General features: G+C 47.9%; 1 protein-coding gene across 1 annotated transcript in view; it reads left to right on the forward strand.

The window, feature by feature from the left end:
• The window catches only part of LOC123803652 (myomegalin-like), a 37,948-nt gene extending 22,228 nt beyond the window's left edge, over window positions 1–15,720 (forward strand). Inside the window, 10 exon segments of the mRNA XM_087860579.1 lie at window positions 893–1,017; window positions 4,015–4,239; window positions 6,668–6,763; window positions 7,336–7,562; window positions 8,714–8,857; window positions 9,910–10,048; window positions 10,345–10,391; window positions 10,649–10,675; window positions 11,416–11,467; window positions 12,137–15,720. Of these exon segments, the coding sequence (XP_087716705.1) occupies window positions 893–1,017; window positions 4,015–4,239; window positions 6,668–6,763; window positions 7,336–7,562; window positions 8,714–8,857; window positions 9,910–10,048; window positions 10,345–10,391; window positions 10,649–10,675; window positions 11,416–11,467; window positions 12,137–12,234 (1,180 nt within the window). The 3' untranslated portion in view covers window positions 12,235–15,720.
• The last annotated feature ends 145 nt before the right edge of the window (window positions 15,721–15,865 follow it).

Raw genomic sequence — 15,865 nt, forward strand, 5'->3', positions numbered from 1 at the left:
ATCTCTTATGTGTGAACACTTAAAATACTTAGAAATAGAAAAATCTAAACTGTTAAAAAAATTTCCAAATAAAGAGTTTCAGGGCTTTTGAATTCATTTGTTAAAAGAATAAAGAATTCCCATTAGAAGAAAATTTGCTAGCCAAATTTCAACAAAATTTTGGCATATTTGGTAGATAAGATAGAAAAAATTGGAATCATAATTCAGTTAATAGTCAATGATGAACTACTATTTAGAGCTTTGAATTTTTGTATTACACCTCTTTCTGCTATATTAGCCATAAAACCCAGATTCTAAGGAAATTGAGCTTAAAAACCAGACCATCAGATCACATTATCAGAAAGGGTTAAGCAATGATTACAATAAAATGTAGCTTTTTGCTTCCAAAAAAATGTGTATTATCTTGTGCTATTAATAGGCTTTTGTATTTAATGATAACAAATAACAATAAATAAAAAATTTTAACAAAGATTAAAAAAAGTTTTCAGCATATCAGATCCTGGAGAAAAAAATGTTCTCATCCTTCCAGTTAGTTTAAGGATATTAGTCTCACCGTGGTGTAGGAAGCATCCACACCCTCTGTCATGAGCATCCCCAGCATAAACCCTAGAACTGTCTGTCACTGTGAGAAGAGCACCAAGGGGCAGGAAGAATACAGGGCTAGTGGGTCTGCTCTCAGCTAATGTAGCTAATGGCATGACTTCAAGCAAAGTTACTTCACCTCTCAGAGCCTCTGTTTCCATATCTGTAAAGTAAAAGTAATGGTCTTCATGACCCCTGCATTGGCATCTAGGGCTAATACATTGTGATGCAAAGGCTGGCTGACAGCTGATTGTCCTGGAGTGGCCCAGGGGCCCTGGCCTCTCAGCAGGCCCTTGTCTCTCCCCTGCAGGCTGCAGCATAAGCTGGCCCTCCTGCAGCAACAATGTGAAGAGAAACAGCAGCTCTTCCAGTCTCTCCAGTCAGAGCTACAGATCTACGAGGCGCTTTATGGCAATTCCAAGAAGGGGCTGAAAGGTATGTGTTCTCCCTATTCCCCTCCCCCATGGGCTCCCTGCCCTTGCTTAGGATATTGGTGAGGTCTTTACCCTGGGAGTTGCAGAGCTCTGGAAAGCTACAGAGTTCTGCCTCAGAAACTCCCAGCCAGGTCTAGGGCTCCCAATAAGAAGAGAGGGGTTCTCTCATGTGCAAAGCCCAAGGTTGGTGACATGAGCAAGATCCAGCCAAGACATCCTTAAAAGTAGGCCACAAGAGTCCAACTCTACCTACCTAGATGGCCAGAGAAAAGTTGATCGAAGTCCAAATTATACAGTGATTTTTATTTTTAATTCAGAGAACTGTTCTGACGGCACCATCATGTGAGAAGGTCTGGAATATTGTGAATAATCATATTGGCCACCCATGCAGCCAGTACAGCAGGCAACCAGCTCCCACCCTGACCCATTTTCTCCCCCAGGGAGAAAATTAAAAGATGCAAAACAATTTACAGGAATGCCTCTAATAGGATCTAAATTTCAAGACTGGATTTAAATTTTAAACCGTTATATTGAGGACTTTTGCCACCTGCTAAAATACTGCTCTAATGTTGGAAAATCTGCTTCTATTTCCCCCTTGTTGTTCAAATGGGGGGGTGGATTCTAAACATCAAGTTAATAACTCCAGCCAGGCTGGAACTGAGGATTGAAGTCAATATGATGAAATTTAGAAAAGATAAAACAAAAAAACAACCCTGAGCTTGGTTAAAAATATCAGTGGTAGAGGTAAGGGGATGGGGAGGCCTGAGCCATTCGTGGGCTTGAGGATGCAGAGTTAGTTAAAAACCCGCTGGGACAAAGAACTTGTAGGCAAAGGTTGCTACAAAAGGCAATTCAACTTGAGACCGCAGTAGGGTAAGAGTGGTGTCCATATGGAGAGACCATGTTGGAAATATTGTTAGATTGTGGGGCACCATCTTGTAAAAGAGACATTGGCAAACCAGGGACCATAGTGAAGGAGGTCCCTCCACGCCAAGGGACCAGAAATCTTCAACTGTCAAAGAAACTAACAATTTTAGGCCTGGAAAAGATCACAAGGAAATGAGAACTGGCTTTAAATATTTGAACAATTATCAGGTGAAAAAGAGCTGATGTGTTTGGTGTCCCTTTAGAAGGCTGAACAAGGGTCAGAGGATGAAGGGCAGCGGAATTTGGACTTAATAATTAAGCCTTCCTTACCACTAGAGCCTTCGAGTGATGGATTGCTAGTTTGTGAAGGAATAAGCTTCCCATCCAAATCTCCTTTAAATAGAAAAGGATGACTTGTCAAGGATCCCATAGAAGCAGCTCTTGCTTTGGATGGGATGTTAGCTCTCTAAGCCTTTCAATTGTAATTTTTTTTTGATCGTATGTTTAAAAATTCCTTAAGCAATATGGAATTTTCAGTATTCAGCCAAATTTGAATTTTCATAAAACCTGATTGGATTTCCTAATTTGCTGATGAGAAGGTGAACCAGAACTTGAAGAAGTATCAGGTGTACCATATGGATTTCCGCATTTGCTGATGATAAGGTGAACTAGAACTTGAAGAAGTATTAGGCTTACCGCAGACTGAGAGAATAGCTTACTTGGGCTCCTGGGAGCATCGGGTTCAACCTGCCTGTGGGAGAGCTTTGTAACAGGGAGTGTGAGAAGTCAGGTCAGTTGACGAGACAGCCGCCAGCATATAGAGGACCTACGAAGTACGATGAAAGTTTGCAAGCCATGGAAAATGAGTACGTTTTTCCAAGCAAAATAGGTACTTGATGGGAGCAGAACTGTCAGATGGTAGGACTATTGGGACACGCTGGAGTCAGGAGACATTCGAATCAGGGAAACCACTGAATGGGTGCAGTTATAGGGCATTTACGTGAGGAGACTCTGATCCAAGGTGCTGTTGGGAAGATAAAGAAGAATGGATAGATGGACAACATTTTTTAAAAATAAGCAAAACTTTGTGAGAATTTGGATATAGGGAAAGAAACAGGAAGGAGCTTCATGGAGCTTTGGGATTAGTGTCTAGAAACCACTTTATCCTGACTACATTTTCTTTCATGCCTTTCTCCTTTCTTATAGGTGTTTTAGGAGTCATTTCAAAACTACCACTAAAGCCCCATGGTGTCTTATCCTTAATTCTATAATCGCATGAGAACCATGAATTCTGTGATATCTCTTTCATATACTCAATTGGTCACAAAAGCTGTCTGAACTGACCAGAAGGGTATTCACAGCCGTCACTTACCCCGCTCAGTGATAACGTTCACCCAGCTCATCACAGAAATAGGACTGTATTTGACTAAAGGCCTGTGGCCCAGGTGCATCCCGGTGCGTGCGCTACATGATAGATGGCATACGGATCCTGCTGCTTTCCTAAATGCCAGAACAAATTCTACTTTTTGAAATACATTTGGCTTCAAGATTTCAGAAAAAATATGTGGTCTTGTAGAGTATTTCTTAGCTCTCTTCATTCCCAGTATGAAGAAATGGACTGTGTGTGGCAAATGGAGGTAAAAAAACATGGTGAAGTGGAACAATTCAGTGAGTTGTGACCCTGGCCTCTAGTGGAGACTCCCGTTCCTACACGCTGCCAAAGGCCTGGTGCCTTCGTCTCCTCTCCGTGGGGACTCCTGAACATGGGGGCATCAACTCTCCTTCTCCCTCATCCCCTGCCCTTCTCTAGTCCAGTGCTGACCCCCTATCTCGGAAGACCTTGCTCTCGGGCCTGTAGGACTAGGGTTACCGTGGAAGTAGAATACTAATAGGCCTTGACCCCATCTTCTCATCAAAGGCTCTCTAGATGCAGGTGAGCCTCAGGGAAATTCCAGTGTGTGGTATCTCACTCAGTGTGCGCCAGGCCCCACACAGGGAAAGTGGCAGCTCTATCCCAGGTGTGTTGCCTGGGACCCTGAGAGGCCAGTGGAATGTCCCGGTGGAGTGTTCTGACCAATGCTTGGAAAAGCTTGGATCCGAGCCACCAGGCCCCACCTCTCTCTTCTTTCAGCTTCCACCCGGGATGCCTGTCACCAGGTCCCTTTGAGCAGTGACTTGAGCCACCTGGTGGCAGAGATTCGAGCTTTGCGAGGGCAGCTGGAGCGAAGCATCCAGGTGAACAACTGTCTGCGACTGCAGCTGGAGCAGCAGTTGGAGGGCGGGGGGACCAAAGCCAGCCTCAGCCCCTCTTCCGCCAACCAGGAGGACCCCGGAAACAAGCAACCGGTCTTCCAAGGTAGGAAGGACAATGGGACCAGGAAGTCCGTAGCCAGTGGGGTGGTGGCCAGGATGTCTGTGGTGGAAGGGACTGTCTTCCCTCTTCCACGCTCCTTAGGGTCAGGGTGAAATCGGAGGCCTTTCAATCTACAGCCTCGGGTGAGAGGGCCAATTTTGGGTCACAGCTGGCTTGGGCTCCAGATTCGGAGTCTGGGCATATAGGTTGCTTGCCTTGGGCAAGGTGTTTGAAGTCTCAGGTACTTAAGCCTTACTTTCCTCATCTTCAGGGTGAGGATAATAATCATATAGATGTTGTATGGTCATTTGGAGCATTAAGTGAAATAATTTACAAGTGTCTGACACGATAAGGATGGCTCAACAGTTAATAGCTGTGTATGTAAATATCTATTCCTTGTATTTGTGGAGTGCTTTACAATTTACCATGAATTTTCAAACAATTTTTCAAACTGTTTTATCTGAGGTAAGGGAGGTTTTATTCTCGGTATTTCAATGTGGGAAAACTTCGGCCTTGAGACATTAACCAGGACACTAAAGTTTGCAGCAGCTAAGACACCGACCCAGGATTCAAACCAGATGTTTTGGTTTCCAGCCCTTGTCCCTCCTCCTCACTATGCTCTTGCTCTGTCTCGGTCTCGCTGGCCTTCCAGATTCCCATTCCCTGATTTGAGGGGAACTCAGCTGAGTGGAAACTGTTCCTGTCCTGGAGGCGGTGCTGGCTGTGGAAAGCAGGGGGGGAGGGAGGACAGCCTCGTTTATTCCCCTTGGCTGTCATCCCCTTCCCTACTCTCTTTGTCAGTCCTTCCAGATACTGCCTTGCCTGCTCTCTCCCTCTCTTCTCAAAGTCCTTCATCCAGCCCCCTTCGCCTAGCTTCAGTCTGAATGTTAATACTGCCCCCCCATCTTGACACACTCATTTCAACTTCCTCTTCTTTCTTTTCTTTTTTTAATTCACCATCTCCTCTCACCTCCAGAGCCCTATTTTCAATTGTGTTTCAATAGGAGGCATTTCTGCTCAGGATTATCTAAAGCGGAGTTTCAAACGCGTTCATGCCTGCTTTTCCTGGGCCTGTTAATCTTAGTTTGTCCCCCTGGTCCTGCTAGATTGTCATTGATTAGACAGTGACCTCACTTGTCAAATGATGTGAGGCTCCCAAGATCCAGTGTTGTGGCCATTAGATAAGAAAGTGTCCCGTGGACTGTGGCCCATAGAAACTGCTTGACCACAATAGGTGGATGCCAGGCTCCACCCGGGCTGCCGTGATGCTTGTAGTGTTCACTTAGGACTCCCTGCTCTGCCATCCTGCCCGGCTTTCCCTTTTCACTGCGTCCCCACGACCCCAGACAGGACTCAGCCCCGGTGACTCCGCCACTGCTCCTGTTCCTCGCCCACCAGAGAGGCCTGAGCTGGAGAGCTGGTTCTAAGCCACCTTTGCCTGAGCGGGATTGTTCCTGTCTTCTCTGGTATTTTCCAATACCAGGTCTTGGTATTGCTACCTGGTCTGCAGGGGGACGTCTCTAACCCTCCACGCCCTCTGTCTCTACTCTTCTCCTCCTACTACATTTTTTCCAGCACTAACTCATCAGAATGGTGATTGGAATGCTAGTTTAATTGTCCACAAGTCCATTCATCCTTTGATTCAGTATTTTTGACACATATACCCACATATGTGATGTGGAAATATTGGGGTTCAGAGCTGACGGCCAAGAAAGAATGTCTTGAGACATTTTTGGTGCGAAAAGGGCTTTTTATTATAGCACAGGGACAGGACCTATGGGCAGAAAGAACTACACTGGGGTGGTGAGGAGCCATTGATTACATGCTTTGGAGTTGGGGGAGGTACAGGCAAAGGGAAGTTTCCAAAAGGACTTTAATATGCTAAAGAAGATTCATGGGATACTGGAAGCCTGGCTGTTGTCAAGCTAGGACTGTTTTTCCCTCTAGTCGGTCATTAAGACAGTTGGGAGTTCCTGAAGTAATGTCTTACTCTGCCTGCCTCAAGTATTTGTCAATGGGTTGTAGGTTATAAGGAAATTTAACTTTATCTACATTTCCTTTTGCCTTTGTTCTCCACCTCATGGTATGCATATTTATATTTAGTTACAAGGCATTGTATTAGAAATTGCACACATAATTATATTCAAAATGCAGGTTAGAAAAATGCACCTAATAATTTTTCAAACCAAAAGTCGCTTCTCATGGAACACGCTTCCGTTAAAGGAACATGTGTTTGTTCCAAGCTAAGGGATGTGTTTGCTGTTGCTTACAATCACGGTCTGGGAGTGATGATTGTGTAAGAGACAAACCACGCTGCCTTAGATCTCTGCTGGTGAAGACTAAGCTGTGCATGGGCTTGGTGAGCAGTGTTCCAGGGTTGCTGAAAATTGTTCTTGTCTTTATGCCCTGGACTCCATTGCTTCCCCTCCAGTCCGAGATGTTGGCCTGAATTCTCCAGCGCTCGTGTTCCCCAGCCTTTCTCCTGCTGCTCCTGGCTCAGAGACCGCCACTTTCAATAGGACAAATGGTAAATATGGCAACTGAACGATTCAGGGACTGATGATGAAAAATTACCAATGCAAGTAACCTTTGGTTACTAATGGACACATTATCTGATTGTAGACATTTTTCTCCCTGGGTCCCAAGGTCTTTAGCCCTACTCATTGCACCTTCTGTGGCCACCTTTCTTGCCATTATTCTTCCTCCTGTGGTTTTCCTATTGCTCTGTTGTGCTTCATTGCCCAGTGATCTCTCCCTCCTTGGAAGTGCTCTCTGTGTCCAGCTTAATTAATTTCTTTCTGTGTCTTCTTAACCGGAAATTAAAATTTTTTTATTAAAATAATATTTGTCCTGGATATTTCATTTGTCAGTAAGGATAAAATTTGCCTCCTGGCAATTTTGTCATTATGAGATGATGTAAGAAAGATTATAAAAACATAGAACCCAGCAATCTATGGACTTCACACCTTGCTTGTACTTTCCCAGAGTGCCTTTCCTGTTCCTGGCCTCTTTCACTATTTGATGTCTATTTTAGAATGAAGTGGACTGAGGGTATGCTTATCACTGTGGATTCTACGTTGTTCTGGTTTTGTTTTTCAGAGCTGGATTTGGTGGCTTCTCCAGTAATGAAGAACCCTCCCAAGCTGGAGGGCGAAGCTACTGATGGCTCCTTTGCCAATAAGCATGGCCGCCATGTCATTGGCCACATTGATGACTATAGTGCCCTAAGACAGCAGATACGGGAGGGCAAACTGCTGATCAAAAAGATAGCAGCTCTTGTGAGATCAGCCTGCACCTTCCCTGGCCTGGAAACTCAGGGCACAGAGGTAATCACGCTGTAGGTCTTAGGGGCTCCTTTTCCTTGTGCCCTTTCTCCTTCTGATTGTAGCTTCTTCTCCCACTGGCCATCTCCCACAGCTGAGGCTACATCTTCTGCTTACGCCCAGCCAGGCCCTTCTTCTCCATCTCCTGTTTTCTCTGTCCACTCTGCTCTAACTGTTATTTGCTCTCAGAAACACAGAAAAGCCTGAGGAGCATTGTCATCCTCATATGTAGAGCATTTGCTGAGTATTGGCTTATGTGTCGTGCTCTTCTGAGCACCCTTTGGTCACTTATTATCTGGTCCCGTCACCCCGGCACATGGTCATCAATGGGCAGAGTAAAGTCACTTAATCATGTGGCTGGAAAGTCAAGATTTGCATCCAGATGAACCCCATGTTTTGGAAGGGCTGAGAAGCCTGGCAGCCATGGGATTTCTCTGTGCAGACTAAGCAGGGAAGACAAGTGGGCAGCATGCCTTCTCAGAGTATTTCCCCACTCAGAGAACAGCTACCAGCTGCTGTGCTGAGCCACTGGAGATGCATGGACATGCAGGGACAGCCCTGTCCCCAAAAGCCCCCACTCCAGAGAGAAGCCCACACATCCAAGGAAATAAGGGCAACAGGGGTCTGGGCTTAGTACCAGAAGCCATCCTCTGAGTTGTGAGTGCACAGACACAGAAGGGGTCATTGTGCCAGGCCAGGAAAGTCCCAGAGTCCTTAGAGGAACCACTAGGGGGACATGCAGGCTCTGAGTGATGGAGGAGAGCGTTCCAGGTAAAGGGAAAGGCTTCTCAGTCCTTGGAGCTACAAATGGTTCAGCCCAGTTGAAGCAGAAAGTAGGATTTAGAGATTTGCATGGGGGTGCCAGTGCAAAAATCAGGGACCGTAGACTTGAGAGCATGGAGTAGGACTAGAAGCTTACGGAGAGTATGAGAGAAGCCAGAATCTAGTGATTCTTGCAAGTTGGAGGTCACTGCTGAGGTGGAGATCTTGGGCTTCCAGGTTAAAAAAGGGTTTCACAGGGTCAAGCAGGCCCATGCCTGTGCCTCACTCACCAAGGAAACCTGAGCCCTGTGCTGTGGGAGCAGGGGGTGGGGGTGGGAGAGAGTGATCTCTCAGCCTCGGTGGTGTCCAGGGCTATCTCCCCCTTCTCCCAGGTGCCGGGCAGCGAAGGCATCCATGAACTTGGGAGCAGTGCCCAGGCCCTGCTGCACACGCTGGAGGAGTCAGCCTCCCTCCTCACCATGTTCTGGCGAGCAGCCCTGCCAAGCTCCCCGAGCCCTGCCCTGTCTGGCAACACGGTGAGTGGCAGCCTCCTTCACGGCTTCTGCCCCAAATGCCATTCTGCCTCCTCCGTCCCACAAGTCCTAAAGGTCAGGAGCCAGAGAGTTGAGTTGGGACAGAGGGGCCTCAGGGGACTGTTCCCAGAGGAAGACCTGTCATCCATGCTGGCGGCTGGCAGTACAGCTCTGATGACATCCCTTCTCCCACCCCAGCAATGAGGGAAGGACAGAATATGGAGAGGGAAGACACATGAGAACCCTGGCCACCAGGAATGTTCAGGTTCTTTCACTTTCTGAACTTAGCTGAGCTGAAAAATTTAGGGACCTGTGAAAGTGTTAACATGTCCTTTCCCCCTATGTCACCCCCACAGAATGTCACCATGAGATGACCAGCCTCCTTTAGCCACCCACTGCATCCCAACACACAGCTTCTCTCCACATCTTGGGGCCAGGCCTGGGAGAGTCAGCCTCCCCACCCATCAGGTGCTCTCAGATATGAGGCCTGGACTCTGGTTGGTGGGAGCCTGGACAGGAAGTTTTCTCAATCTGCCCTCCTCCCCCTCCACACCCCCACCCCCAGAATTCTAGGCCAGATTAAAGTTACTGACACCGTATGGGCCCAAGCTATGCCAGTTCCAAGGGAGAGGTTGTTTTGCCATCTTGAAGTTGGTCCCAAGATTTACAACATGGCAGACTGTCTCCCCAGGCATAACATTCCCAGCTAGAAGTCTGATCTGTGATGCCAGGGTGCTAGAACTGATGGGGCACTACATGTGAGCTCTTGTTCCACCGCTGGGAGTCCTGGTGCTGCCCTGGAGTCAGGTTCTCTTCCGCAACAGGAGTGGAGGCCTGTGTCCCTCTGCATGGGGGCTCCCAGGTTCTCCGTGTTCCGACCGAATGGCCTCATTCTAAGCTGGCCTCAGCTGGAGGGTTTTAGAGGCTTTCATGGAGGGACTCCAGTCCAGAAATAGTGCAGAACATTGTAGAATCCCACTTGTGACTTTCAAGAGCCACAGAGCATGGGGTGCTTTAGGCCTTCTGACCTTTGACAGCCTGTTTCCCTTCCCCAGGGACAGTCCATGAGAAGGGAACTTCTGGAACTGAGAACCAAACTGTCCAAACAGGAGAGTCTCCTTCAGAGCACAGCAGAGCGTCTGAAGACTGCCAACCAGCAGAAGGAGAGCATGGAGCAGTTCATCTTCAGCCAGTGTGGGTGCCCCCAAGCCAGGAGATGGGAGAGGAAATTGGGGAAGGGGGCGACTTCCAGACTGCCCACTTGTGCTACAGATGGATGGTGACCCGACAGACTGGAGGTGGGGGGTGCACACTGATGTCATGTCTCCAAACCTCCTGTGCCCTGAGTAATTGTGGATGCAGAGGGAGGGGCGCATGGAGGCAGCAGGAGACCCTGAGCTGAGCGGCCAATAAGACACACTTTAGAACACACCAGGCAAGTATGGGCCCAGCTGGTCACTGCTGCCTGTTGGGCTGTTTTATTGTTTCAGTGACCAGGACACATGATGTTTTGAAGAAGGCAAGGACTAATTTGGAGGTAAGGAGACCACTGCACCCACCAGAGACCCCAGCCCAAATCCAACCCCACCTGTCTTCAGAGTCTGCGAATATCGCCGACCCACTCTGACCTTCCAGGAGAAGATTTCTGGTCCACTCCTAGGACTCGGGTCCTCATTAAGTGTCCTTCTGCTTCGCTCCCCATCCCCTCTCCATCCCAGTCCCTCCCCTGCCATCTCATCTCCCTGTCACATCGTCACCCTCTTCTCTCCTCACCCCACTTCTTCCCTCCTTTAGGCCAAGGCAGGAGTCCGAGGAAAGCAAGTGAGTAGATTCCCAAGATCAGAAGACATGGGGAGTCCGCCTCTGAATTACCTTCCAGGAAAGGGTCTCTCTGGCCAGCTCTAGTGTCTCCTGTAGCACTTTTAGTTCAGGAAAAAATAAACCCGAGATGCAATCTAATTGGTTGATTCTACTGCACACTCAGAGAAGAGCAATTCAATTTTCACACATCTTTCTCCAAAGAAAACCACTGGGTCTTCTTGACCTAAAGGAGAATTTGATAATAAATAAAAATGAAACTTGAAGGGAAACATTCTATCTGTATGGCAGGTGTTCTGTACGTTTATGTATAATACTAACACTTTCCCTAGCAGTAAGCTGAAGTGTAGCAAATAGCTTATAAATCAGAAACTAAACCTTTCGGGCCACCTGGGGGGCTCAGGCAGTTGAGCATCTGCTTGATCTTGGCTCAGGTCTTGATCTCATGGTTGTGGGTTCAAGCCTTGTGTTGGGCTTCTCGCTGGGCATGGAGATTTCTTCCAAAGAATAAAGAAAGAAACCAAGCCTTTCACTTGGGTTTTAAAGCTCTGCCCTAAGCAGTTGGGCCTATTCCTGGGAATGTTCCTCATGTAACCTGAGAGCCTGTTGATCCCACAGCGTGAAAACGGGTTGGACCATGCCTTCACCCTCCTTTTCTTTTTTTTTTTTTTTTTTTTGTGGGGGGGGGGCTAATTCCCTTTTGTTCTTCTCTGATGATTCCTTTCTTTCCTGAGCCTCTTTAGAAGAACACTTACAAGATGGCCTCTGTAAAGCCTTATTCCTGTCCCAGCAAAGGTAACCCAACAGCCCCACACACCCACTGGCTTCCCTGTGTTTGGAAGTTTCCTCTGCACTTCCCAGAGACCAATGGAAAGGGCCTGAGGCCTGGGTTCTAATCCCGGGCTTGTCACTAACCGACCCTGTGGCTGACCCCTCAGGGACGATGAGCCCACCACCCCTCATCTGAAAGAGGTGGCACTAGACGCAGGGAGTCTCTGAGCTCGCTGCTGCCTGGGCCCCTCCCTCTCCACATCAAGTAAGGGGGACATGAACTTAACAGGGGACTTCCCTGTACAATGTCCTCTCCTTCCTGCAACAGGCTGCTTCTACGTGGGCATGTTTCATACTAAGCGCTTCGGTTCCTGGGAGGTCACAGAAGCCATCATTTTGCTCTGAGTGAACTGGGGAGTGACCTGGCCCCTGAAGAGGGTGTGTGGGATGCGGGCACCTTGTGTGCAGTGGCTCTGAGCAGGGCCGTCACCCGCCCGACGTGGTGGGGAACTTTCCTTCTCACCTGGTGGCACCAGTGGCTCCTCAGGACTGCACCCCTTCCCCTGGGCACATCCTCCTGACAGGCTCTCCTTGAGCTCCTGGCTCTGCCACCGCCCACTGCTCACTGCAGCTCTGGGAGCCACCAGCAGGGCCTGACAGTAGCCTCTCACCTTGTTGCATTTTTGTCTCCAGGTGAAGTTCTTAAGGGCCCTGCCCTGCACCGCAGTCTTGTGACCCTTGCCTTCCACGAGCCACGCAAGAAGAGGAGCCACCAGAGGTCCTTCAAATAGCAGGAAGGCTGGGCCTGCCCCCCTTTTGTGCAGACCCCAATCTGTTGAGGAGACCTGGACCCCACTTCTCCACACCTGCTGGAGTGTCCAGGAGGAGTCAGAGGCCGGCCTGGTGGAGGAGGGCGAAGGGCAGACAGCCTCTCCTGCGGCTGAGGAAAAGCATCCGCCAGGGTCTGCTCAGCCCAGCCCTGAGCAAAACACGCAGGATTTGTAGAGGAGCTCGTGACACTGCTTCTAAGCACCACACTGGGCTGGGAACTGCAAATGGCCATTTCTCGCTCTAGCGCCTGTCCTCAGATGGCCAGCTCGGGGGACACAGGACCCTGCTTCCTACAGATGGGACACCTGGTCTCCACACGGAGCTCCTGGGCCCACTCTGAAGCCCACGAGTGACAGCAGTGGCCTGAGCGCCAGTGGGGCTCAGCCCGCACCACCCCCAGATCCATGCTTCGCCGGGGCCAGCTCAGCTGGGCCACCGTCAGCCTGGGCGTCAGTCTACACCGGGGCTCCGGAGTGCTTTGGATCCACGTGGTGAAAGTGGTGGCTTCCCACATGCCATCTCCTGCTTAGCCTAGCACCTCCTATTTCCATTCTTTTATGCTCTCTGAAGTGTGGCCACCTCAGTCTAAATATGCTGTCCCCTCGCATCACCCTAGCTCCTCTCTGGGGAACTGGGGCTCATGGCCAGGCCAAGGCCAGTGAAAGTCCTGTGTAAGACAAGCCAGCGATCATTTTGAAGTGGCACCTGAGAGGCCCCCAGTTATGGGAAAGCCTAGTCTGTGTCCTGACAGTGTTTTGAGAAGGTGTGTATGTGTGTATAAATGTACGATAGATATTTATCTATGTTGCTATGGCAATATGTCAAGGGCAGCATAACTGGTGGACAGGGTCTGTTAGAGAAAATGAAACACAGTCTCTTTGGTGGCTATGAAAGTAAAATGTGTATAAAGAGATAAAACGTTCTTCCTCACCTGCTCTGCTTCTGATTTTGGCACCAGTCTCTAGGCTGAATGTGTAAGAGTAGGAAAGACACCCTGTCCCTCAGAAGGTCATAGTCTAACGCTTCAAGTCTAACTTTAAAAGGAGAACTTTTGCCTTCTCTCTCATTTTGTAAAAATCCCCAATCTCAAAATATAAGAGAGTGGTTCTTAGATTTCTTAGATTTGGAGAGCCTTAGAATCAGCAGTGGAGATCACAGAAGGCACTTCCTGGGTCCCAATCCCAAGAGACTTCCTTGGTGTGGGTGCCCAAAATCTGCATTTCTTACGTTAATACCCTTGTGATTCTGATGCAGGTGGGCTGCAGACCACGCTGTAAAACTGTTGTACTCTAACAGTCACCCAAAAGTGTAAACACAGGTTTCTTTTTGAAGATTTTATTTATTTATCTGACACTGAGAGAACACAAGAAGGAGAGAGGCAGGCAGAGGGGGAAGGAGAAGCAGGCTCCAGCTCTGCGGGGGAGCCTGATCCCAGGACCCTGGGACCATGACCTGAGCCTAAGACAGACACTTAACCAACTGAGCCACCCAGGCGTCCCCAGTTGTATTACTTTGATCGATAACCTTTCATTGAAAGTGTAGGGGGCTCCTGGGTGGCTCAGTCATTAAGCCTATGCCTTTGGCTCAGGTCATGATCCCGGGGTCCTGGGATCAAGCCTGCATCAGGCTCCCTGCTCAGTGGGAAGCCTGCTTCTCCCTCTTCCACTCCCCCTGCTTGTGTTGCCTCTCTCCCTGTCTCTCCCTCTGTCGAATAAATAAATAAAATCTTAGAAAAAGAAAGAAAGAAGAAAGAAAGAAAGAAAGAAAGAAAGAAAGAAAGAAAGAAAGAAAGAAAGAAAGAAAGAAAGACAAAGAAAGGAAGGAAGAAGGAAGGAAGGAAGGAAGAAAGAAAGAAAGAAAGAAAGAAAGAAAGAAAGAAAGAAAGAAGAAAGAAAGAAAGAAAGAAAGAAGAAAGAAAGAAAGAGAGAAAGAAAAAAGAAAGAAAGAAAGAAAGAAAGAAAGAAAGAAAGAAAGAAAGAAAGAAAGAAAGAAAGAGAAAGAAAGAAAGAAAGAAGGAAGGAAGGAAGAAGGAAGGAAGGAAGGAAGGAAGGAAGGAAGGAAGGAAGGAAGGAAGAAGGAAGGAAGGAAGGAAGGAAGGAAGGAAGGAAGAAAGAAAGAAAGAAAGAAAGAAAGAAAGAAAGAAAGAAAGAAAGAAAAAAGGAAAGAAAAAGAAAAGTGTGTAAGTCCTTCCATAAATGTTGGCATAGAGATCTGCAAATATTCCCCGGGAAGTGGCCTTACTTATGTCCTTTTGCCTTCCAAGAATTACTATTAAGCTATCAATTATTTCCTAGAAAGTGTTAAAACCACGGCCAATAACAACAAACAAAACCCTCAAACACTCTCCTCAAAACCATCACCACGACCACCAGTAACAAGAAGACCCAAGAAAAGACCCATTTGAGGGAGCAATGCCTCCTACTTTTCTAGTGGATGGAGTGACCCCGCATCTGCCCTAATGCTCTGTTGTTCAAGTGTTTCCACGAAGGCCTTTGGCTGTCCATATAGAGGAACTCACTGGCCCGATCAGCAGAATGGATGAATGTCAGTAAACTATTAAGGCAAAGAAAGCAGGCACCTGGGTGGCTCAGTGGGTTAAGTGTCTGCCTTCAGCCCGTGGTCCCGATCCCAGGGTCCTGGGATCCAGCCCCACATTGGGCTGCTTTCTCAACAGGGAGCCTCCTTCTCCCTCTACCTCCTGCTCCGGCTCCTTGTGCTCTCTCTCTGTCTATCAAATAAACAAATAAAATCTTAAAAAAAAAAAGGTCTTAAAAAAAAAGATTTTATTTATTTATTTGACAGAGAGAGACAGACAGCAAGAGAGGGAACACAGGCAGGGGGACTGGGAGAAGAAGAAGCAGGCTCCCAGAGGAGGAGCCTGATGCGGGGCTCGATCCCAGAACACTGGGATCACGGCCTGAGCCAAAGGCAGATGCTTAACGACTGCACCACCCAGGCACCCCAATAAATAAAATCTTAAAAAAAAAAAAAAAGAAAAAGGAAGACAAGGAAACCAAGTGGGAGACCATGTTGCCCTGTGCTTATGCCAGCACCCCAGCAATTCCTCCTCCATCCCTGTGCCACCAGGGCTGGTGCGCCCTGATGGGATCGTCAGCAATCAATGGACAACACAGATAGTGCTTCTACAAAATTCATTTGAGGTACATAACATTTAGGAAAGCAATAGCATACGACATCATATAAACCTCACTCTGCTCAGGATCCAGTCACAGCTCTCTTTTGGGGAAAAGCCCTAAAACTGTTGCATTTCACCCTTTGTGAAAGGTGGAACAGTGGGTCTGTGCCTTAAGAGACCTCGTTGCAACAAAAACGGACCTTTGAGGGGAGAATCATCCAATATTCACCTTTCTGTAAGGTCTATCCTACCCCTCCCTGTGAACAAAGCCCACTCTTAAAAATTAAAAATCCTTCTGGGTGAACACCAATGGCTTCAACTTTGCATCATTCACGTAAGAAGCTTGCTGAGCCCCCGCAGGGAAGAGACTGTGAGTCCCACAGAAAAGAATGGAAAGAAAAAAGACGGCAGGTGATGGGGAGAACAAAGGCCAATGAAATGTAGAGAAAAGTAAA

Source organism: Ursus americanus, unplaced genomic scaffold, assembly GCF_024610735.1.
Source record: "Ursus americanus isolate L20-20 unplaced genomic scaffold, mUrsAme1.1.p SCAF_140, whole genome shotgun sequence".
Classification (NCBI taxonomy): domain Eukaryota; kingdom Metazoa; phylum Chordata; class Mammalia; order Carnivora; family Ursidae; genus Ursus; species Ursus americanus.